The following is a 24,862-nucleotide window of genomic DNA, read 5'->3' on the forward strand; positions in this document are numbered from 1 at the left end:
GCGGGCTGGAGGTATGGGCCGGTATCGTTCCTTGATAGGAGGATGAGAGCCAGTAGGGATGGTGTGTTGGATCAGAGTAGTCTGCCCAAAATCCAGTGGGTGTTTGCTGAAGGCCCGGTGGTGCTTCATAACGACATCCAGGACACCTTGTACTTGGTCTGCAGGAGTAAAATCGTCATCTCCAATATTGAGCTCAAGCCACCAGGATTGCTCGGCAGGCTCATCTTCAGCACCTTGCTTCACTTCCAACTGTTGGGAGGCAGACAGAGAGGTTTCCACCAAGTCTTCAGGATGGACACTGAAGAGAGTGGCTACGGCTTGGTACTTTCTCAGATCCACTGGGGAGTCTCCCACATTTAGTAATCGAATGGGTACTTGTCCTCGGGATACAGTGACTAGGCTCCTGGCGGCTAGAATGGGCAGGTCTTCATCAGCTGGTAGAGGTTCTACGATCGCCTGGTAGTCTTGACCTTGGACGCCCATGCAGGCTCGACACCATACTAGCGTCTCAGTCCCAGGTTGAAGGCGGACAGGTTGGGGATCCTTGATCCGGGCTCTGCAGATTTCACCATTAGGGCCAGCAAACTTCTGTTGCGCCGCTAGAACCTGCATAGTCTCCTGAATTACCTTCCGGGAACCATTGGGCACTGTTGGCAGGGAGTCGTGGAGAGCCTTCAGCACTTCAGGGTAGCAATTGCGGAGGACATTGGTACCCAGTACCAGGGAGAAGTTACCGTTTTCGGGCACACGTGTCACCACTACGCCCTGTCTGGTTAACTCAGTGTCTCCAATGGTTAGCGTGGGCTCCCAGTAGCCGCGGATGGGTACGGGTTTTCCGTTCGTAGCAATAATGTTCAAGTAAGCCTTTGGAGGCTGGACTAGGGATGCTTTTCCTCGGCATTTCTCGAAGGCAGCACTCCGGAGGGTGGTCACTTGAGAGCCGGTATCAATTAAGGCCGGTAGGGTAACTCCATTGATGGTTACATGAACCATGGGGCGAGTCCCCACGAACCTGGGCATCCAGTTAGCATCTCGGGGACTTACAAGTTCTTCCCTTGGAGGTCGTCCCTTAGCTCCAAGGGTTTGTCGTTTAACTGACGACAATCATTCTCTTCATGCCCATATTTATGGCAGTAGCTGCACCGCTGGCGGGGTTTCTTCTGACTCCAGGTGCTTAACGACTTCGCCTCTTTTGGGCGCTGCTTAGTCGGAGATTCACGAGGAGTAGCTGACCGTACCGGGTTCTCTGGAGGTTTCCTCCTCATAGCGGAGATAGTCACTTCCACCTGGGTCAACCGATCGAGGATTTTATGCAGGGTGTCCGCCAGATTAGAGACCTGTCCTGCTAAGTCAGCAACTTCCGTAGCCGCAGGAGTAGGTGATGTCGACTGCGTTGGATAGCAAGCTAGAGCAGATTCCTCCATTTCCACGGACTCAGGCTCTTTCTGCGGTCCAGTAGGCGGTCGGTCCCCTAATATGTCAATGGCAGTTTCCTTAAACTCAAGGAAGGAGGCCTGGGCATGTTGAGAAGAGATGATCTTTAGTTGACACCTTTGATTTCTATCAACAAGTCCATTAATGAATTGTTCCCTTAAGGTTTGATCAGAGGTTTCAGCGTCTTTGGGCTCCAGGCAGGTGATGGCCTTCCATGTCTCCTGTAGGGAGAGGGCAAAGTCTCGGAGGGACTCTTGGGGCTTCTGTCTTTTCCCGAAGAATTTCTGCTTCAACTCGGAGACAGTACACTTGTCAAAGGTGTTGCGTAGCCTATCAAGAATCCGGACCACGTTCTGACACTGTTCTCGGGGCCAAGACTTGACTTCCCGGAGAGCGGGTCCTTTCAACTGCCCGATGAGGATGCCCACTTTCTGTTCCTCTGTGAACGGGAGCAAGGCGAAGGTGGCTAACAACTTGTCCCTGAATTCAGGGAGAGTATGTGCTTCTCCCTCGTAGTAGGGTAACCAGGGGGCCCCCAGATAGTAGGGCATAGTCAGCGGCATCATGGTGGGAGTCCCAGGGGCACTAGCTGTAGCAGGGCTGAAGGGACTCTCTGGAGGACTTAACATGCTCCGGTACCCTGAGGAGGGACCAGGGGACGGGACTTGCGCCAGTCCCGTATCTTCGTCCTGGGCGGACATGACTGGCCTAGCTGAGGGAAGTCTGTAGGGTTACACAATGTCCGTTGCTATGGGCGATGGCTAGAATGGGACGTGGGCACTTTAAGACACAGTCACTATTCCCTGGGAGGTGAGCCAATAACCTAGCGTCGGAAACAATCTCTACCCCCCTTTAACTTCCCCAGCGGTACTCACTCAGGATCAGCCGCGGTGACAGGACAGCTCCGGTGCACGAAAGTCTCCGTTCCCGATGTCCGGCAGGCAGCAGGGCTCAGTGATGCTCCGCGGTGTTCTCCGGTTGCAGGACACGTACGCCGGACCTCCGGATGAGGCGCACACTGCTGGCAGGCTTCAGGCACGGCCTGCGCCGAAATCCAAAATGGCCGATTAACCCTCTTCGTTGCCGGCCGCACTCGCTCCAGCTCCTCCTCCACGGTAGTTCGCGCCACTCGCGCAGGGGGCGGAGCCTAGTGACGCCTCTGGAGTACCCGCCAGTGAGGATTTGGCGGGCTGGAAATACTTGCTGCGCCACACGCCTCTGAGGTAAATGCTTCAGGCGCAGCAGCGCCGGATGTAGCAGAGCTGAAACAGTTCTTGCAGGAATTAAGTGCTGGAGCGGCGCTCGACAGCACATGGCAGCAGTATAAAGTTCAATGTAGAAACACACAAATACTTGGGCCTAAACCCGGATGGCAGCAGGGTTAGGCAGTACAATCGTTTCTTAATAAAGTACAGTCTTTAGTGCCAGAATAAGGCACAGAAGTATATATCCTGTTCGTGACGCCACTTGCAACATCCCCCACCGGGGCCTAGCCTTAAAGGTGAGGCCTAGAGACAGCCGGGGCCCGCTGTACCGGAGTGGCTGGCGGTTGCGGCCTAAGCACGCTATTGTCACGGTGCTTGGTACGGGGTAACCGGAGGGCTGTCCTACAGCCTGGCAGGTCTCCAGCAGGGTGGTGTTGGCAAGAAATGATGAGGGAGAGGCTGCTATAGCGGATCTCCCTGGGGCAACCCCTTAATGTCCCGAGTGTGAGTCTCTGGGTGATGGACAGGGTGCCGGTGATGAAGGCAGCCGTATTAGCAGGGACCAGACGGAGACAGAAGTTGAAGAAAACAACTTACAGTTCTTTATTTGAACCGCAGGAACCGCAGCAAACGTGCCTTTAACAGGTAGGTAGGGTACCGAGATGTGAGTTGGAGGGAGCCTCAGGAGATAGTTCACCAGCCTGGAAGTAGAGGGCAGGCTGGGAGGCAGCTGTGTCCTGGTAGGAAGCTTCAGCTTGTCCTGTAGGGCTTCAGGTATCACCTTTAAAGGTAAGATGATACCCCTTTCCTCACTACACTAACTCTAGTCTAATGCTCCACTCTTCAGAGGCAGGGGCTAGGCTCTTCCTGCTCTGGTATGGGCTAGACAGAGATTACTCACTCACTCACTGATTCTCCTACAACAGAATCTCTCTGAATCCTTACTAGAATAATCTAGTCTCCAGAACATTCCTGGCCAGAGGTTTTATTACCTCCCTTTGGTCAGGTGGTGGCTGCTCCTCCAATCACATCTCAGCTTACAGAGCACAGGATGTAACACATATCATTGGATAACAGCATCTTGCATTATACAAGATACTTAACCTCTGCCTTGCCAGGCAGGATTCACCACTGCAATATCCCTATGTCCTATCAGGACCATGTAATGTAATGTAGGTGGGACGTATTCGCAAGCACTACCTCGCCATTGCATCGGCGAGGGTGTTGCACAAGCATAAAGACATTGGGGGTAAAATACAAAAACAGCTGTAAGAAAAGTATATTTACCACTGCAATCCCACCAGTTTTCTGTCTTGGTGCTATCTGGCTCTTTTTCTGTATTCCATTCATAGTTGTGTGTTTGGTTTACAATAACTGATTTATAACTGACCATGGAAAAGCAATCTAGCCTTAAGAAATACACACTTCTGCTTTACTGTATATGCTGCAGTAGCACCGCATTACATCAGGCATATATTTCCTAACTACAAAGCCTAAAATGTTATATAAAGGCTCAGAACCAAGTATGGAATTTCTTAAAGTGCGTTTTCTGCATAAAACTGGCATTTATTGGCACCCCGAATCTTGTGACAACAAATGCTCTAGGCTGGAGCCTCCTTATAATGGTGAGACACAGGTTGGCAACTGGAATCTTCTTGCAGGGATTACAATCCATCTGTCCACAAGCTAAAGAGGAAAAAATACTGCCAGTGGATAAACTCGTTAAGACTCCTGCAAGAGATCAACTTTAAAATTGATGGCCACTGCAGTCACTTTTTTCTGCTACTCAAACTGGCAGTGTTTTTGGTAAAATTGTATAGGAGCAATGTAACAAACTATGTGACTTTAAAAATCTTTATTCTATAGTAAAGTGCAATTTTAATTTTTTTTTTTTTTGGCTTGGTGCTTCCATTAAAAATATTATAAAATACCATATATACTCGCGTATAAGCCTACTTTTTCAGCACAAAATTTATGCTCAAAACCCCTAACTCGGCTTATACTCAAAACTCGCCTTTCTGACGTCACCCATAGGTCCTCTTCTGTCTGAGACAGAAGAGGACCCATGGGGGACATCAAAAGGTGAGTACAGTGTTATTTTTTTTTTTTCCTGCTACAGGGGCTGGGCAGGCTGTAAGCTACAGGGGCTGGGCAGGCTGTAAGCTACAGGGGCTGGGCAGGCTGTAAGGCAGAATTTATACAGGGAGGCTGTGACCAATACATTTTCCTCGGCTTATACTCGAGTCAATAGGTTTTCCCAGTTTTTTGTGTTGAAATTAGGGGTCTCGGCTTATACTCGGGTCGGCTTATACTCGAGCATATACGGTACATGGAATATGTGAATTATTTTGTTTTAAATGCTATATAATCACCTACCACCTCCATCCATATGTTAGCCTTGATTTTATTAATGCATCTTGGGAAATCTTTTCCTTCGTGCCTCCAACAGGGAGGCTTGTATCAAGTTTACTTGAAGAGTAACATTTAGATAATCGCTTTTAAACAAGCCAAAAGAAGCGGTGTGTATGTTTTCCAGAGCTATTTTTGTCCCTGTGAACCTTTAGAGATGTAGAAAAATAGGAACATGTCTGTTTCTGATCACCTCGTTTCACAGCTAATCCGTGTAATTCATTACCAGCAAGTCAGCATCCTATTCCCTGCAGTCTTACATGAAAGACATGGCCAAGATAGAGAAGACTCCCAATTGGCCTGTGTGTTGCTGATGCCACTTAGTGTTCAACTTCAAAGGCATAATCACTAGTTCCCATATGAGCCCGTGAAAGCATTTCAAACAGTTGCAGGACCAGAATAGAAAGCTAATGGTATTTGGGAATGGATTTTGCCTTTTTTTAAATTTATTGAACATTAAAAAAAAGGAATGATAATATGGCTGAATTGTGAATTCAGAGTATGTATATAAATTGGCCTGTGGTGTCGATTTTATGCGTATGTATATATGTCAATTAAATGCTGGAGGTTTCCACCACAGATTTTATTATAAAAAACAGAAGGCTTTCCTTACCTCTAAAGGGACTAGAAATGATGTGGAGCAGTTTAACCCCTAGGCGCACCACGACGTTATACTACATCCCCGGGGCTAGACGTAGTATAACGTCCAGCTTCTGGGACCGGCTCACGAACGGAGCCGGTACCAGAAGCAGCGGCTGTCAGCTGTCTATTACAGCTGACACCACGCTGTAACACCCGCGATCGGAGCCGACTCCGATCGCGGGTGTTAACCCCTTACACGCCGCGGTCAAGCATGACCGCGGCGTGTAAGGGTGTCCGCCGTGGATCGGATCCCCCCGGTGAGCTCCGATCCTCTTCTGGGCAGCTCCGTGGACTGGCATGTGCCCCGGAGCTGCCCGGTCTCCATGGCAGCCAGACCCATTCCAGGTCTGACTGTAAACTGTCTGAGCATGCGCAAGCTTGCTCAGACAGTTTACACTGCTCTACAATAAAATAGTATTGTAGAGCAGTGTATTGAACTTAAACCAGTGATCAGAGCATCACTGGTTTAAGTTCAAGTATGCATAAGTAAAAATATGCAAAAACAGTTAACACTACACATTATAATAAATAAAAAATAAATACATAAAATATAAGCCCCTAAAATGTCACTTTCCCATAAAAAAAACTTAATAAAGTATAAAAAAAACCATAAAAACACAAAAAATCCCCGCATGTTTGGTATTGCCGCGTCCGTAACAATCTGCATAATAAAACAGAATTGTTACTGGACCGGCACGGTAAACGCCGGAGGAAAAAAAACGCAAAAAACGTTCCGGAAAAAGATAATTTTTAATTAATACCCTATAAAAAATGCTCTAAAAAGTGATTTAAAAAATTTTATGCACTCCAAAATAAGCCCACTAAAAAGAACAAGTGTTATCGCATAAAATAAGCCCCTAACAAGATTTGTCAGCCAAAAAATAAAAAAGTTATGTATATAAAAAGATGGTGATGCTAAAATGAATAAGATTTTCTCCAAATTAGTTTTTATCCAGTACAATTGAATAAAATACACAAAACCCCACATATTTGGTATCCCTGCGTCCGTAACAATCTGTATAATAAAACAGAATCGTTATTAGATCCGCAAAGTGAACCCCGTAAAAAACAACCTAAAAAAACTCTCTGATAAAGATGATTTTTTATTAATGCCCTTTAAAAATGCTCTAAAAAAGTGATTTTAAAAAGTTATGCAATCTAAAATAAGACCACTAAAAAGAGCTATCATTCTTACAAAAAATAAGCCATTAAACAGATTTATGAGGTGAAAAATAAAAAAGTTATGCATATGAAAGACGGTGATGCTAAAATTAACAACAATTTTGCCAAATTACTTTTTATTCAGTAAAAATGGGAAAAAATAAAAAATATATATAAATGAAGTATTTTCATAAACGTGGCGACCCATAGAATAAAAATAATATACTATTTTCATGGTATGGTTAACGGCCCAAAAAAAAAAAAAAACACAAAAATTTTCCTAAAAATTGATTTTCATTTCCTCCACCAACAGAGAGTTAATTAAATCTCACCAATTAGCTATAGATGCCCCAAAATTATGTACCAGAAAAGTGCATCTCATGTGGCAAAAGAAATAAGCCCCTATAAGTCCTCAATAAAAAAAAAAGAAAAAAATTATAGCCTGTACAATGTGACATAGCAAATCTGATCTGGATGGCGCCTCCTTCCCTTCTATGCCCGGCCGTGCGCCCATACAGCAGGTTACCAGCACATATGGGGTATCCGTGTACTCGGGAGAGATTGGGTAACAAACTTTGTGGAGCCTTTTTTCATTTAATCCATTATAAATGTTTAATTTTCCACCCAAAATGAGTGTATTGTGAAAAAATATTACAATTTGCAGACTCCACCTCCATTTTGTTTTAACCCCTATAAAACACGTAAAGGGTTAACAAACTTCTTAAAAGTGGTTTTTCATACGTTGAGGGGTGTAGTTTCCACAATGGGGTAATTTATGAGTCTGAAGGAAACCCACGCAAACACGGAGAGAACATACAATATCTTTGCAGATGTTGCAATTCAAGCACATTGGGGAGGAAGGGGGCCACAGAACACTTATGTTTAGGAATTCGCAAAAACTGTTTGAAATGTCTTGTGCCTAAAAGGTTTGGGGGTTTTATTCCCTCTGCAGATGGACACTTTGGTCAAATATTAAGGGCTTTGTATGTGGGAATTTGACTTGTACATAATTTTGCAAATTAATGCTTAGAATACTGCTGTGTGAAACTTGTTATATGACAGGTGAAATCAGCTGTAAACTCCACATGTAGCATTTACTTTTTTGTACATTATATTTACTTAATTTGTGTATATTTTTTTTATCTAGCTCAAAGAATTTAGAGAAAAAATGCAGTCAATATTTCCAGCTGTGCCTAAAAGCAAAGAGCTGGCATCTGATTCTGAAGCATTTAATTGGGAAGATCTTCTGAAGTCTAAGTGATGAGCCATCTCACATCTGGAACAGGATCATGTGTTAGATTTATCTGGACAACAGATGAACTTCTGAGGAGCCATAGAACATTCAAACAATTTATTTGAAAGAAAGAGTAATGAGTTTTTCACTTGTTGCACTTTACAAGTGCTCAGTACTTTGTACAAGTAGTCAACTAGTTATTGGACAAGAACAATGTATTGCTATCCTGTAAATTATACTGCGTTGTCTGTAAAATATAAAGATTTAACTATAAAACTATGTTAAAGAGGACCTGTCACCACAACCCCCCCCCCCTCCCCCAACCAAACATACCTACTAAATCTACTCTCCATGCAGTTTCTAAAGCAGGCAATTCCATAACTCTGGCTTCACTACTATAACATACTTATAGGTCCGATCGACAGACCAGCAGTCCGGCTTATTCATTAGGGGGCTGTCCAGGCACTTCTCTCTTTTCACAGGCCGCCCCTTCCCCAGGCCACGATTCTTGACATTGTGCACTATATGCTCTCGGCGCTCACAGGGACTAACTGCACATGCGCGGCCTCACTGACATTTCCTTTCATTGAAGCTGCATCGCCGGCATCTATTACAAACTGAAGCCGGGGGATTGGGGGTGCATAAATAGAGGGGACTGCCTGCACGGCCCTCTTATGAATGTCCCTGATCGCTGGAGCAGAGGTCCATCGATCCCACCTATTATTTTGTGAGAGGTCTCAGCATAAAGGTACATTTAATAAACTTTGGAATTACACAGATCAATAAATTTGACGTCAATAAAGAGGGGCTGGGGAGGGGATTAGGTAGATCTATTGAATGGAGGGGTCTTACTTGTGCTGACCTCTTTAAGTTAAGTTGTTAACTGATACTTGTAAAATACAGATCCAAAAATTATTACTACTGCCCCTTACAGCTGCTTTTGTCTACTACAAACCTTTGTCCATATTCACTTGTTGTGTTACCATTTACTTTACACTTGTGTTTACATCCTGTTTACCTAACGTTTGAATGCAGCCTGTGCTCTACTGCAGGATTAGGATGGCTGCACTATGTGCACAGTTTTTGTGTGTTTTTGATACAGATTTGTTCTATTTGTAGTGCGTCTTTGCAGATTTACATGCATTATTTCCGCCTTTTTCTGTTTGGTTCTGATCTGACATCATTTCAAGCAAAAATATGCATCATGGTAAGGTTTTGATAAAGATTTTCACATGCCCATGGACCTCAATGTAAAAGCCCATGCAAATATCCATGAGGATGCACAAGAAAAGTGAAATGATCATCTTTTGAATTTTTTTTAAGTGAACATCAATTAATGCATGGAAAAAAAACAGATTGGTCCAGATATATCATTGTGTCTAAAAGGAATGTCTTTGGAGCTTACACACGTATTTATTAAGTGTTTGTGCCACTTTTGTGTCATGGCTGCACTTTGTCCAACACATTAGACATCTGTGCACCTAAAAGGGTGTCTTCGTGTGTTTCTAGTTTGCTTCACATTTATTATTGTGCCTCAACACAATTGTTTCGCATGCTGCATTATGTGTATCAAAAAGAAAACTTTCCATGCACACTATCCATAGCCTTGCAGATTGCTCCAGATTATTGAACACCGTTCAATTTTGAATTATCTGGTGCTCCCTGCACATGAGTGAGGCAAGCAGACAGTTTGCACCACTTCTGATAAATTTGGGCCACTGTCCACATGAATTTTCCAAATCACATACACCTTAATGCTACTGTATTACTCTGCAAATTTTCCACAACAAAATCTGCTCAGAATTCCCAACTTGTGCAGGTGGCCTTATTCTTCCCATCTCCTCCAGAAGTCAAAGAGGTGGGGAAGCTCAACTATGCAGTCACGATGGCCCGCCCACCCTTCCTCCTGTGCACCCTTTATTCAGCCTCCTAACTCTGTCGCTCAGCACCCTGTTGGACTTCTCACACATGCCTGTTTTTTTCGGTAGCGGGCCATTTCACAGACGCACAGCACATGCTCACCACCTTTAGCTTATCCAAAGTCATCAAATTTCAGCTTATCTCTGATGCTTGGAGAATGGTAATGAAAATCGGCAGAAACGCCACTCCGAAAAGCCGTATGTGAACACAGCTGAGGAGTATCTGCACCCAATGCAGAATTGCTTCACATTGGGGAAAAAATAGCCTTACAGGTTCCTAATAGTTTTCACTTAACAGGATTTTGTTCAAAGTTATTTATATACAAATAAAAAGATGCTTATTGTGCATAAGGAAAATACTATACAGGCAGTCCCCGGGTTACATACATACAAACTCAACTTAAGAACAAACCTACAGACCCTATCTTGTAAGTCGGAACTGTATATTTTATCATTGTAATCCCAGCCAGAACATTTTTGGTCTCTGCGACAATTGGATTTGAAAAATGTTGGGTTGTCATAAGAATCAATATTAACACTAAAGCTTCATTACAGACACATTTGATAACTGTTACAGCTGATCATTGTAGCCTAGGACTAAAGTACAATAAATTACCAATATCCAGAGGTCCGTTTGTAACTATGAGTCGTATGTAAGTCGAGTGTTCTTAAGTAGGGGACCGCCTGTATTGCAAAATTAATAAATATTCTAGTTTTAATAAAATAAAGTTGGAGATTATCTTCTTAATTCGGATTTTACATCTGTTAATACCTATCTGCTTTACTAAAAAATGGTCTGTGTTATGTTCAATGTACATTCTGTGTATCATTGATATTTTACATCCTCAAATATAGAAGGGGCGCTGTGTTCTTACCTACCTCTGGGGAAAAACAAACTAGACGGCAGTCTGCTGTTTTTGTATCCTTGTAGATATGCATGGGAGAGACAAGGATGCAAATGATTTTTTCTTACCCACTTGTGAATTGCTTCTTTGTATGTGTCTTCACTAGAAAAGACTCATAAAAGGACTCCCATTTCCCTGCAGGCATACGTATTAGACATTTATGAATTTATGTTGCAGCTCCCATGCTCCACTTCTCTCAATCTATTACACAGACTGCATAAATGCGTTGCCTGCAGAGCAAGCAACGTATGGTGATGCATCCATATGAGACTGGGTCAAAGGCTGGTGAGGCCTAAGGCCAGTGACAACCAGGCGCAGGTGGACGCATGATGTGATTACACGTTGCTGCTCCAGCAAGAACGAAGAGGAACAATGTCTAGAGGAAACGTCTAAAGAGACAAATATTGCAGCCTTTACTACTTGCTACAGTGCAGAATCTTAAGCAATACCTGATATCCTGCACAAACACTGGTCCATTCTAAAGAAGGACATCATATTGGGTAAAATTATTCTTGAAAACACTAGGTTGACTATAGGAGATCCTCAACCCCTAAAAAACATCCTAGCACCTTTACAACATTACATGATTAAGAAGTGCAATGATAAGCGCTGTAAAATCATTATTTCTGGATAAAATCATTTCAACTTTAATGTCAGTAATGAACGTTTTGAGATCAAATATGACTTGAACTGCCAAGTATGTCCTATATTTATTGAAAGCAAATGTTATCTTCAGTATGTAGGAAGGACAGTCCAAGCTCTTCTTAAAGGACATCCACCACAAGGATAAAGGATTGTAAACCAAGTACACTTACAAGCCGGCATGTCCCCTTTTGTCAGGGTCTGCTCTTCTTTTAGTTTCTTGCTTCTTCCTTCTTTTTATGAAAAAAGTGTTTAAAATTATGCAAATGAGCCTGAGTGGCTCCATAGATGTCGAATGAGCCTGGAGCCACTCAGATACATTTGCATAATTTTTCATACCTTTTTTCATAAAAACAAGGGCTTAAGAAGCAAAAAGAAGAGCAAATCCTGCCAGAGGGGGCACATATCAGCAAATGCGGTTTTTCATCAATTTCACTGCCTTTGGAATGTTTTTCCCGCTTCCCAGTATGGAATGGAATATTAAATACCATAATTTTGAAGTGCAATTTGTTATGCAGAAAACAAGTCATCACACAACTCTGTACATGGAAAAATAAAATAGTTATAGATTTTGAAGGTGGGGAGTGAAAAATGAAAACACAAAAACGAAAAAAGGCTGCGCTGAAAGGGGTTAATAAATATTGGGAGAACAGAAAAAAAGAATTTATGTAAAACAATTTATCCAAGAATTTATCCTCTATCATAAAAATTACAAAGATTTGCATCACTCCGGTAGACCACATCACAGAAAATATACATAACTGTTTTAATACTTCATGTAGAAGGGAGGTCTACTGCATATACAGGGTAATTATAATTATTTTTATAGTAACATTATTTTGGCTGGTATTTGGGCTGGTCGGGAAGGGTGCCATTGTTGATCTGTTTTCTGTCCCTGATGGGGCTATTGCAAATCTAGATATGGTTTCAGCCAGGTTAAAATTCTACTAGAATCAGTTAAATAGCTATTAAATTGTTTTTTCTACATCATAGTTTTTCTCACTGGTGTTCTACTTACCTTATTGTTTGTGCCCACTAGGTAACTGTACATACGATATTAACATGTGACCCCCTCTAAGACAAGTGTCTCAATCACAGGACCATGTAGTGATATATACAGATAGTGTCTAAAGTAGTACTTGAAATTAAGCTGTGGAAGATAATGTAGAGTAAAAAATGTTTCCTTTTTTATTTTAGCATGATTTATGTTTTTAGATAACAATTGAGCTCTGGTGATGGACAGTTGGTTTTTATCTTATCCAAACATTTTTTTTTTACATCCAGTTAAACTCTGAGGTACCTCAGTAGATCTGAGGTAGATCTGAAACAATCTGACCCTCTTCAATGCTGGCTACTGTGGGCTTTCATATGAGAACTGGAAACTGTGGGGCATCTCTGTGACCGCTGGCGACTGTGGGCCATTGCCGGCACTGCTGGCTTTTGGGGGCAGGCGCCATTGAGGGCAGAATCATGTGGTGTTAGATGCAGGGCCAGGGTCAGTTTTAGGGGGCGGCAAACTTGACAGTTGCGCAAGGCATCCTCTCCTAAAGGCGCCCCCTGCAGGTGGACTTTTGTGGGAAGAAGATGTATTGCTCCTTTTAATACCCCTTGGTTGAATGCCAGGGTGAAGATGCTTAAAGAGGCATTCCAATCTGGGCATTTACATTTTAATTCAATTCATTTGCCATATGTAAACATTTCTTCAATTGGATGTTATTAAAAAAAAAATGTTCCTGAGTGAAGATTGCTTCCTCGGATACGACCACCTCACACTCTGGCAGCAGTGGCCAGACATCATAGTATCATAGTATATAAGGCTGGAAAAAGACGCAAGTCCATCTAGTCCAACCTTTAAGAATTAAATAAATGTTTTATCCCCATAACCAGTGATATTTTTTCTCTCCAGAAAGGTATCCAGGCCTCTCTTGAACATGTACATAGAGTCCGCCATAACAACCTCCTGCGGCAGAGAGTTCCATAGTCTCACTGCTCTTACAGTAAAGAACCTTTGTCTATGTTGATGGTAAAATCGCCTCTCCTCTAGGCGTAGAGGATGCCCCCTTGTCCTGGTCACAGGCCTAGGTATAAAAAGATCTTTGGAGAGATCCTTGTACTGTCTGTTCAGGTATTTATACATTGTAATGAGGTCTCCCCTCAGTCGTCTTTTTTCTAAACTGAATAATCCCAAATTATTTAATCTGTCAGTGTATTCTAATCCATCCATTCTCCTAATAATCCTGGTTGCTCTCCTCTGCACCCGTTCCAGCTCTACTATATCCTTTTTATACACTGGTGCCCAAAACTGTACCCAATATTCCATGTGTGGTCTGACCAGGGATTTGTATAAGGGCAAAATTATGTCTTTATCATGAGAATCTATTCCTCTCCCATATACATCCCATAATTTTATTTGCTTTAGCAGCAGCCGCCTGGCTCTGGTCACTAAAATTAAGTTTACCATCCACCAATACCCCCAAGTCCTTTTCAGCTCCAGTTTTACTAAGTAATTGACCATTTAGAACATAATTATACTTTTTGTTTCCATGGCCCAAGTGCATAACTTTACATTTATCTACGTTAAACCTCATCAACCATTTCTCTCTCCACTCCTCAAGCTTCCACAAATCCCTCTGTAATGCTAAACTATCGACCTCAGTATTTATTACTTTACACAGCTTAGTATCATCTGCAAATATTGAAACTTGACTGTGTAAACCCACTACAAGGTCATTAATAAAAATATTAAAAAGAAGTGGCCCCAATACTGACCCCTGTGGCACTCCACTGGTAACATCAACCCAATCTGAGAATGTGCCATTAATGACCACCCTCTGTTTTCTATCACTAAGCCAATAACTTACCCAAACACAGATTTTCTCCTATTCCCAGCAGTCTCATTTTATATACCAACCTTTTATGTGGCACGGTGTCAAATGCCTTTGGAAAGTCCAGATATACAACATCCACAGCGTCTCCCAGATCCAGTCTTGAACTTACCTCCTCGTAGAAACCAATCAGATTAGTCTGACAGGACCGATCTCTCATAAACCCATGCTGACGCTGGGTTATAAGATTGTGCACAGTGAGAAACTCCAGGATAGCATCTCTAACAAACCCCTAAAATATTTTCCCCACCACAGCAGTTAGACTCACGGGTCTATAGTTTCCAGGATCGCTATTTGATCCTTTTTTGTATATTGGTACCACATTTGCTATGCGCCAGTCCTGTGGAACATAACCAGTCCTCAGTGAATCTTCAAATATTAAAAATAACGGTCTGTCTATCACCGTACATAATTCATGCAGAACCCCCGATGATCTTAGTGGTTGCGAGGCGGCGCCGTACCTCTTCCTGGTTTAAACTGTTGACATTCCAAAAAGAATTTACATTATTCCTCATTGTGTCTTCCACCAGGGGATTTTCCTGGGTAAAGACAGTTGAGAAGGCGACATTCAGTAGATTGGCCCTTTCCTCATCTCCTTCCACCATGACCCCCATGTTATTTCTAAGGGGTCCCACAATCTCTGTTTTTAGCTTCTTATCATTTATATACTTGAAAAATAATTATTTTTGCTCTCCCTGGCAATATTTCTCTCAGTCTCTATTTTTGCAGCCTTTATCTGCTTTTTACAGGATTTATTTTTGTCTCTATAATCCTGTAATGCCTCATCGCTACCTTCACGTTTTAGCACCTTAAACGCCTTATCTTTCTCGCTTATTGCTTTCCTTACAGGACTAGTTAGCCACATAGGCTTTTTCTTGTTCCTTTTATGCTTTTTCCCATAAGGTATGTGTTTCTCACAGGACTTTTTCAGAATATATGAGAAAAAGTCCCATTTTTGGGGGGGCTTTTGTCTTTGAGAACATTATCCCAGTCTATGCCTTTAAGGTCTTCCCTTAGTTGCTGATAATTTGCCCTCCTGAAGTTTAGAGTGTTGGTTGCCCCTTCACTAACGCTCTTAGTAAAGCGTAATACAAAATCAAAGATATTATGATCACTATTCTCCAGGTTCCCCCCAACCTGTAGTTTTGATACCCTATCAGGTCTGTTGGTAAGGATAAGGTCCAGCAGTGCCCCCCTCTTGTTGGCTCCAGGACTAATTGCGACAGGTAATTGTCTTTTGTTGTTGACAAGAACCTGCTACCTTTGAAGGACCTGCAGGTTTCTGCCCCCCAGTCAATATCTGGGTAATTGAAGTCCCCCATGATAAGTACTTCACCATGCTTTGAAGCCGCATCCATTTCACTTATCAGCATTTCCTCTGCTGCCTCCATTATATTTGGAGCCTTATAACAAACCCCTAGTAATATTTTATTATTCTTTTTCCCTCCTCTTATCTCCACCCATAGGGACTCCACATTTGCATTTGCGTTACTGATGTCATCTCGCAAGACAGGCTTGAGGCAAGAATTCACATATAAACAAACCCCTCCCCCTTTTTTTATTTATACGATCCTTTCTAAAAAGACTATAGCCATCTATAGTAAAAGCCCAGTCATAGCTACTGTCCAGCCATGTCTCGCTGATCATATCATATTTCCGCTCCAACATCAAGAGTTCCAGTTCCTCCATTTTGTTTGTGAGGCTTCTGGCATTTGTGTACATACACTTTATATGTTTTTCCCTGTCCGTATTCCTTTTGGCCTTAATCCCCAATCTCATTCCAGCCCCCCTTCCTCCCTCATGGACTATGACTCTTCCCAGCTCTCTATGTACACTGTCTATTTGCCCTGCACAAGTGTAGTTGCCCTCCCCCCAGGTCTCTAGTTTAAACACTCCTCCAACCTTCTCGACATTTTTTCCCCCAAAACAGCTGCACCCTCCCCATTGAGGTGCAGCCCATCCCTACTGTAGAGCCTGTAGCCGACAGAAAAGTCAGCCCAGTTCTCCATGAACCCAAAACCCTCCTTCCTACACCAACTTTTGAGCCACTTATTTACCTCCCTGATCTCCCGCTGCCTTTCTGGTGTGGCACGTGATACAGGCAGTATTTCGGAGAAAACTACCTTTGAGGTCCTTGCCCTGAGCTTATGGCCTAAATCCCTGAAATCATTTTTAAGGACCTTCCACCTACCTCTTACTTTGTCATTAGTGCCAATGTGGACCATAACTGCTGGTTCCTCACCAGCCCCTCCCAGTAATCTGTCAACCCCATCCGCAACATACCGAACCCGAGCACCCGGCAAACAACACACTGTTCGGTATGCACAGTCTTTGTGACAGGTCTGTGTGTTCCCCTAATAATCGAATCTCCCACTACCAGCACCTGTCTGACCTTGCCTGTGCTCCCATTGCCCTTCTTACTGGAGCAGACAGTCCCCTGGTTGCTAGAGGCCATGTCTTGCTGCAGCATTGCTACCCCAGAGCTGATATCCCCCTCATCCGCCAGCCTGGAAAACTTATTGGGGTGCACCAGATCAGGACTAGACTCCCTACAACTCTTCCCTCTATATGTTACCCAACTAGCTGCCCCCTCACTCTGCACCTCCATACTTCCCTCCCCACACCCATCTTCCCCAGAGAGTTTGTGCTCCAGGAGCAGCAAACTTCGCTCCATATTGTCAATTGCCCGCAGCCTTGAAACTTGCTCATTTAGATCCAGAATCTGGGCTTCCAGATGAGCAATTTTCACACATCCCACACAGCAGTATTCCCCCTCGAACGGCTGTTCAAGGAAAGCATACATGGCAAGACATGCGCTATTTAGTCCTGCCTGACCACCTGGCTTCTGCAATCATTACCACAGGACGGCTGTGGGACATGCAGTAACTCCCAGACATTTCATATACAATAACTTTTTGTTTCTTTTTGCAATCGGTCCAGCAGAGGTGGTGGTATCCAAGGAGTCAGTCTTGTTTCTAAGGGACCATATGACATACATGGATGTTTTTTTTTTTGTTTTTTTTAATAACATCTAATTGAAGAAATGTTTATATATAGCAGATTAATGAAACTGAATGTGAATGCCCAGACGAGAATACCCCTTTAACTTCTATCTAGTTATCTATCTCCTATAATTTGTCTATTTCCTATCTATATATCTTCCCATCTATCTTATACTGTATCTAACTCCCATATCGTCTATCATCTATAAATCTATATAATCTTTCATATTTATCTTCTATCATCAATCTTTTTCATATAAAATTCTCCTACAGTCCAATATTACAGGTTACCTACCCATATTACCGTTTGTAAACTACAAATTGTTATTATTGTGCAGGCCTAAAGGGCGCTTCTTACTAAATGCGACTGTTCATAAAATTGTTTTATTTGGGGCCCCGCTTCTAGTTTTGCCCAGAGCCCTACTTTGTCTAAAATTGGCCTGGGCCAGAGATAAACCAGAGCAGGAATACACGTGATGTGATCAGGCTTTGCAGGTCCAGCAGGAAAAAGTAAGTATGCCACCCCCTTCATATACTACTGTGAGGCATGCTTGTGCCTGCTGGCTACTGTGGGGCATTACCGTGTCTGCTGGCTGGCTACTGTGGGTCACCAACGTGACTGCTGGCTACTGTGGGGCACTGACTGGCTACCAGAAGCAGCTAGATCAGCTAACTTCTACAAACGTGAATGTAGAGGGAAGGCAAACTAAAGAAAATACAATGGACAATCCTGCCTTAATTCAGTTTTTCTGATCACTTGGACTCCACAGCCCTGATTAACATTTGCGTTTACACACAATGGGGCTCATCCCGACGGATTTGAAAAAAAAAGTGGAATTTAAAAAACGAATTGTGTCGCAAGGTCAAGCATTCACATGCACCAAGAAGTAGAAGTTGAACTCGGGCGGACCTCGGTGCAGTAGCAACACCTGCAGGAACTCGGGCGCACGATCCTAGTGAATCACTGCAGACCCGAATCCTCATCAGACAACGGGTACAACGGGTGCGACAGGACCGGGTAAGTAAATCTGCCCCGATGTCAACAGCATTTTTGCATTTCTTTTCAAAACGCCACATGCAAACGCAGCCAAACCTTTCCAGATTTTTTAACTTTACAACCACATTTTTAAATGTATTTTATCAATACATTATGTTGATCTTTCTCATAAAATATCAAGTATTAGAGGAGTATAAAAGTGATAAATGCTTGCTTTTTCAAATTTTTGCAAAGTAAAAAAGTATGTTGTGCCTATTTAAAAAAAAAAAAAATGGAAGAGACAAAAGGGGGAAGATATGGCATACAACGCATGATAAATTCCTCTGCTGTTTTCAGTTACTCTTAAACTGGTTGCCCAGGACCATGATTATTCTTAAACAGACACTTCATGCACATGTTAGGTATACCAACCCAAACCTACTACAGCCGAAATCAACATGTCAGTTAAGTTTAGCAGTAACTTCAGTCTGGTAAATCCGGCATGCATATGAAGCAAATGTGTTTAAAAAACTCACCCAAGAGTATATTTAAATGTAATTAATTCTCAGTATAACTGCTTTTGTTTTGTGTAGGCCTCAAAAGTTTGTTAGAGAACACTACTGAAAAAAAAGCATAATGAAAATGAACTTACTCTTACTGTTCAATTTTATCATCCGTAAATGAAAGAAGCATGGCACAACTTCTGACTTACCATAGGGGTGGGATCCTGCCTGCTCTTACTTCCTCCTCAGTCCTCACCTTTTTGGTGAAAGCTCTGCTTCTTGGAGCTGTTGGTCAGAGCGATGGGGAGAGGCACGGGAGGTTTCTTTTTTTTTTTTTTTTTTTTTAAAGCCGTCACTTACAGTCGTTCACATGAGGCCTCAATTGGTTGCAGAAATTCCACAATAAATAGATTTTTTAGATTAAAAAGAAGGTTATTCTAAAGGTTATTCTAAAAATATGTGAGACAAAATTTTTACCCACTTTTTCCAAAACCCACTTATTACCCACCATATACAGGGGCCATTGTCTGCTGCTGCTGTTCTGCCACAGGTCATTAATATGAGCTCTGAACTTTGATTGGTTACTATAGGCAATGAGTAGAAGACACTTATGTGTGAGGTAAGCTGGATAAGGATGCAGAATTAGAAAGAGAAGAGAGAAAACCGATACAAGCGCCACATGTGTGAAAGCAGTTTCTGGTTGGTAATCTGCTCACCTTTTCTGGTAGTACAAGCGGTACAACTCGTATAGTAGCTTAGGTATTGTAGTGGTCTCGGCAGCCGTCCTGGTTTTTTTCCGGCAATAGAATTCGTCGGAGAACAGAGTAGTAAATATATGACAATTTTCCAGGCTATCAGCGGCGCCAATCACTCAGAATAGTTCCTTTTCATAAATGAATATCTTTATTCATAGGCCGAATAATAAGCGTTTCGAGCCCGGACCGGGCTCGAAACGCTTATTATTCGGCCTATGAATAAAGATATTCATTTATGAAAAGGAACTATTCTGAGTGATTGGCGCCGCTGATAGCCTGGAAAATTGTCATATATTTACTACTCTGGATAAGGATGCAGAGATAGGGGGATATTTATTAGAAATGTCTTAGGTAAAACTGTTCCAGTTGCTCAAGGAAACCAATCAGAGATCAGCTGTAGACGACAGGCAGACAGTCACTGAATGAGACAGAGACAGTCTAAAGATGCATATAAAATATTTTTTCTTAGCTACAACAAAATAGAATGGGTTAACAGGATTTATTTACTATCCCGGGCAACGCTGGGAGCTACAGCTAGAATGGAAGAACACTGTTTATTACTCCTCTAAAACTGTCCTGTAACAAAGAAGCCCAATAGATCTACATCTGCAACATGTGCAAAACCCCCCCACTATTTTAATAACAAGAAATAGTAACTCAATCACAACTGTCCACTGTCTTTTGAGTACGGGTCTCGTGTCGGTAGCGATGTCTCTTGCTATTGCTGTAGTTTCCCGCACTGATCACAGGCGCAGGATCAGATCTCCAGCATTCAGAGACCCTCCTCATACTGCTTAGCACTAAAGTAATCTTATGCAGTATATACAGTATATGCAGTATATAGACTAGACACTTACATGACTGCTGGGTGTGCAAAGTTTAAGCAGACCTGCTGGGTCTGATCATCTATCAGTACATATATAAACGTTGCAGGAGGTAGAATAAAACACTCAAGTTTTTTCACTACTTTGGAGTGCTGTCTGTCTTCATTTTTTGGATAGCTATTGAACTCTGGCTGGTGAGAATGAGGATAGCACCCATAACGCTCTGCTATAAAAGGACTGTGCTGCTATTTCTTCTTTCTTTGTATATACACTCACCGCCCACTTTATTAGGTACACCATGCTAGTAACGGGTTGGACCCCCTTTTGCCTTCAGAACTGCCTCAATTCTTCGTGGCATAGATTCAACAAGGTGCTGGAAGCATTCCTCAGAGATTTTGGTCCATATTGACATGATGGCATCACACAGTTGCTGCAGATTTGTCGGCTGCACATCCATGATGCGAATCTCCCGTTCCACCACAGAGTACAGTGAACTAATTGTCATGTTCAAGAAACCAGTCTGAGAGGATTCCAGCTTTATGACATGGTGCATTATCCTGCTGAAAGCAGCCATCAGATGTTGGGTACATTGTGGTCATAAAGGGATGGACATGGACAGCAACAATACTCAGGTAGGCTGTGGTGTTGCAACGATGCTCAATTGGTACCAAGGGGCCCAAAGAGTGCCAAGAAAATATTCCCCACACCATGACACCACCACCACCAGCCTGAACCGTTGATACAAGGCAGGATGGATCCATGCTTTCATGTTGTTGACGCCAAATTCTGACCCTACCATCCGAATGTCGCAGCAGAAATCGAGACTCATCAGACCAGGCAACGTTTTTCCAATCTTCTACTGTCCAATTTTGATGAGCTTGTGCAAATTGTAGCCTCAGTTTCCTGTTCTTAGCTGCAAAGAGTGGCACCCGGTGTGGTCTTCTGCTGCTGTAGCCCATCTGCCTCAAAGTTTGACGTACTGTGCGTCCAGAGATGCTCTTCTGTCTACCTTGGTTGTAACGGGTGGCGATTTGAGTCACTGTTGCCTTTCTATCAGCTCGAACCAGTCTGCCCATTCTCCTCTCACCTCTGGCATCAACAAGGCATTTCCGCCCACAGAACTGCCGCTCACTGGATGTTTTTTCTTTTTCGGACCATTCTCTGTAAACCCTAGAGATGGTTGTGCGTGAAAATCCCAGTAGATCAGCAGTTTCTGAAATACTCAGACCAGCCCTTCTGGCACCAACAACCATGCCACGTTCAAAGGCACTCAAATCACCTTTCTTCCCCATACTGATGCTCGGTTTGAACTGCAGGAGGTTGTCTTGACCATGTCTACATGCCTAAATGCACTGAGTTGCCGTGATTGGCTGATTAGAAATTAAGTGTTAACGAGCAGTTGGACAGGTGTACCTAATAAAGTGGCCGGTGAGTGCATATATATATATACATACATATATACAGTATATACACCATAGATTAAAAAAAAAAAACCTTTTCCCACTTTTTGTAACTTTACAAACTAAAACCCACAAAAAACTAAAAATTAAATAAGTCCTTAAGTTAATTTTTGACTAGTTCTAAATGTCATGAAAGTGAGGGGGAAATGTCAGAAACTCTATTATGACCACAGAATCCAATTAATTTTGGAGAAAATTGCTCCCTTACTTATATAAATGTGGGGTAATGAGTTTTTTTTACATGGCAGCTGTGGAGCCAAGTGATCAAGGTTTACTGGCAATGTACAGAGAAAAAATAATTCCCCTCCCACCCCCCGACAAAGAGGGGTGTGAATGAAAACTAATTAAAAAGAATCTGTCTGACTCAAGCTATACAGTCTTCACATTAAAGGGATTTTCCTATGAAACAAGTGCAACACCCTTGCCAATGTAGCTTGCAGCCTGTGTAGGGTCTGATCAGCCCCACAGCAGGTCACTACATAACACAGATGAACACTGCAGCAGTAGAGTCTGCCTGGTAAGGCAGGAGTTAAGTATTAAATGTGATGTAATATGTGTCAGCCAATCACATATGTTAATATCTTGTATTTGTGAGCTGAGATGTAATTGGAGGAGTAGCCACCACCTGACCAGTGGGAGTAATAAAACTCCTGGTCAGGAAACTTCTAAAGTCCAGTGTGAGAGGAAGAGCTCAGTCAGACTCAGAAGAGTCAGTGCACCCAGCACACCAGACCAGAGCAGGAGAGCTCAGCTCCCTGTCTGAAGAGTGTAGTGAGTTAGTGAGAGGAAAGGGGTGTCATCCTACCTTCAAGGGTGATATCTGAAGCAACCCAGGACAAGCTGAAGCATCCTGCTAGGACACAGCTACCTCCCAGCCTGCCCTTTGCATCCAGGCTGGTGATCTACTCCTGTGGCTCCCTCCAAATGCATCTCCAGCATTCTACCATTTGTCAAGGCACGTTGCTACTGTTCCTGTCGGTTCCAATAAAGAACTGTAAGTTATTTTTTTTCAAGGTCTGCCTCCGTCTGGTCCCTGCTACTACGGCTGTCACCATCACGGGCACCCGTTCCACCACACAGAGACTCATACTCCAGACACCAAAGGGTTGCCCCAGGGAGATCCGCTATAGCAGCCTCTCCCTCATCATTTCTTGCCAACACCACCTGCTGGAGACCTGCCAGACTGTAGGACAACCCTCCGGTTCCCCATACCAAGCACCGTGACACTAGCGTGCTTAGGCCGCAACCGCCAGCCACTCAGGTACTGCGGGCCCCGGCTGTCTCCAGGCCCCAAGAAAAGGCTAGGCCCCGGTGGGGGATGTTGCACAAGTTAGGCCCTATCCTCAGTGATGAGACACCCACAGATCATGAGAAAGTAGGGATTCTGTGGATAGGTCTTAAATCCTTGACTGTTCCAGGTGGTGAACACTAGAAAATAAAAACAAATATCACATTGCATGTTTGTCTGTATTCCCATTATATTACCCCTTGAAATTTCTCACATTTTTAAATGTTACATCCTTATACTTAAATGTATTTTATTGATACTTTATGTTGCTCTATCACATAAAATACAGTATCAAGTATTTTAAATCCCAAACTGAGAGTTGGACACTCTTTTACATAAATTTCCTACGTGCCTTTACTGCCTTAATCCGCAGGTTTTTTTTGCTCATTTCTCGTTCTCCAACCTCAAAAATCTATAACTTTTTCACTTTTCTCTCTACAGAGCTGTATGAGGTACTGGGAAGCTGGAAAAATTCCAAATGTGGTAAAATTGGCAACAAAATGCATTGCGTCACTTTCGTGTGAGGACAGTTTTTTACGATTTTCACTGTGTGCTCCAAATAACACCTCTGCTTTATTCTTTGGTTCGATATGATCTTGGTGATACCAAATTTATATAGGTTTTATTGCGTTTTAGTACATTTTCATACATTTTTACGAAATGAGACAATGTTTTCATTGCTACCATTTTGAGGACTGTGCGACATTTCGATCACTTTTTAATTACATTTTTTATGTGATTTAAAATGGTGTAAAAGTAGTAGTCCGTTATGGGATTCACCGCCAGGAAGAAGCATCTTTATATTTTGATAGATCTGCATTTTGGAACACAGCGATATCTAACATGTTTGTGATTTTTACTGTTTATTACGTTTTATATCAGTTTATCAGTTATAGGGAAAGGAGGATTGATTTAAAATGTTTTTTAAAAACCCTAGATGGTGTGATCGTTCCTACCATATACTGCAATACTACTGTATTACATCAATTGATTCATCTTCTCTGATACTTACTTTAGTCTGATACTTTAGTGCTGTGTGCAGACTCTCTATGGATCTGTAGATGTAGTTTACATGTCTGTGCACTGATAAAAATTGGATGCTGTGGTCCCCCTCACTTTCATGACATTTAGAACTAGTCAAATATTAACTTAAGGACTTTTTTAATTTTTCGTTTCTTGTGGGTTTTAGTTTGTAAAGTTACTGTGTATGTCAAGACGCAGTGGAGCTCGCCATTAAGAAGGACTAAAAGAGTCTGTATATGCATAGATTCCTGTAACTCAGAGTTTGCAGACAGGCATGGTGAATGTGAGGCTACAAGTTGCAATATGCAGAGGGCAGCATGGTGGGAAAAGCAAAAGGAGGCACATGGTACATGCAGAGAAAATATATGCTACATAATAAATATGGAGCATATTTATTGAAAAATGGCCAACCCTTCAGGACTTTACCCTTTTAATTTTTGACGAGAGAGTGATAACAAGTGATGATCAGTCGATCCAAGGTTATTGCTCCCCAGACAGGGAGAAGTTTTTTCTAAAACTACAGAACCTTAAAAACAAAAGAAACTCTACAAAAGTGAGTAATCTCTCCTTATAACTGGAGGCCGAGAACAAGCCG

At 42.6% G+C, this 24,862-nt stretch overlaps 1 protein-coding gene across 2 annotated transcripts in view; it reads left to right on the plus strand.

Moving 5' to 3' along the window:
• The window catches only part of TMEM242 (transmembrane protein 242), a 79,067-nt gene extending 68,324 nt beyond the window's left edge, over positions 1-10,743 (plus strand). For both annotated transcript variants that reach the window (XM_072141066.1, XM_072141064.1), the window contains exon 4: positions 7,999-10,743. In XM_072141066.1, coding sequence (XP_071997167.1) covers positions 7,999-8,112 — 114 coding nt within the window. In that variant the 3' untranslated portion in view covers positions 8,113-10,743. The remainder of the gene's footprint in view (positions 1-7,998) is intronic.
• The last annotated feature ends 14,119 nt before the right edge of the window (positions 10,744-24,862 follow it).

Source organism: Engystomops pustulosus, chromosome 3 (genome assembly GCF_040894005.1).
Source record: "Engystomops pustulosus chromosome 3, aEngPut4.maternal, whole genome shotgun sequence".
Taxonomy (NCBI): domain Eukaryota; kingdom Metazoa; phylum Chordata; class Amphibia; order Anura; family Leptodactylidae; genus Engystomops; species Engystomops pustulosus.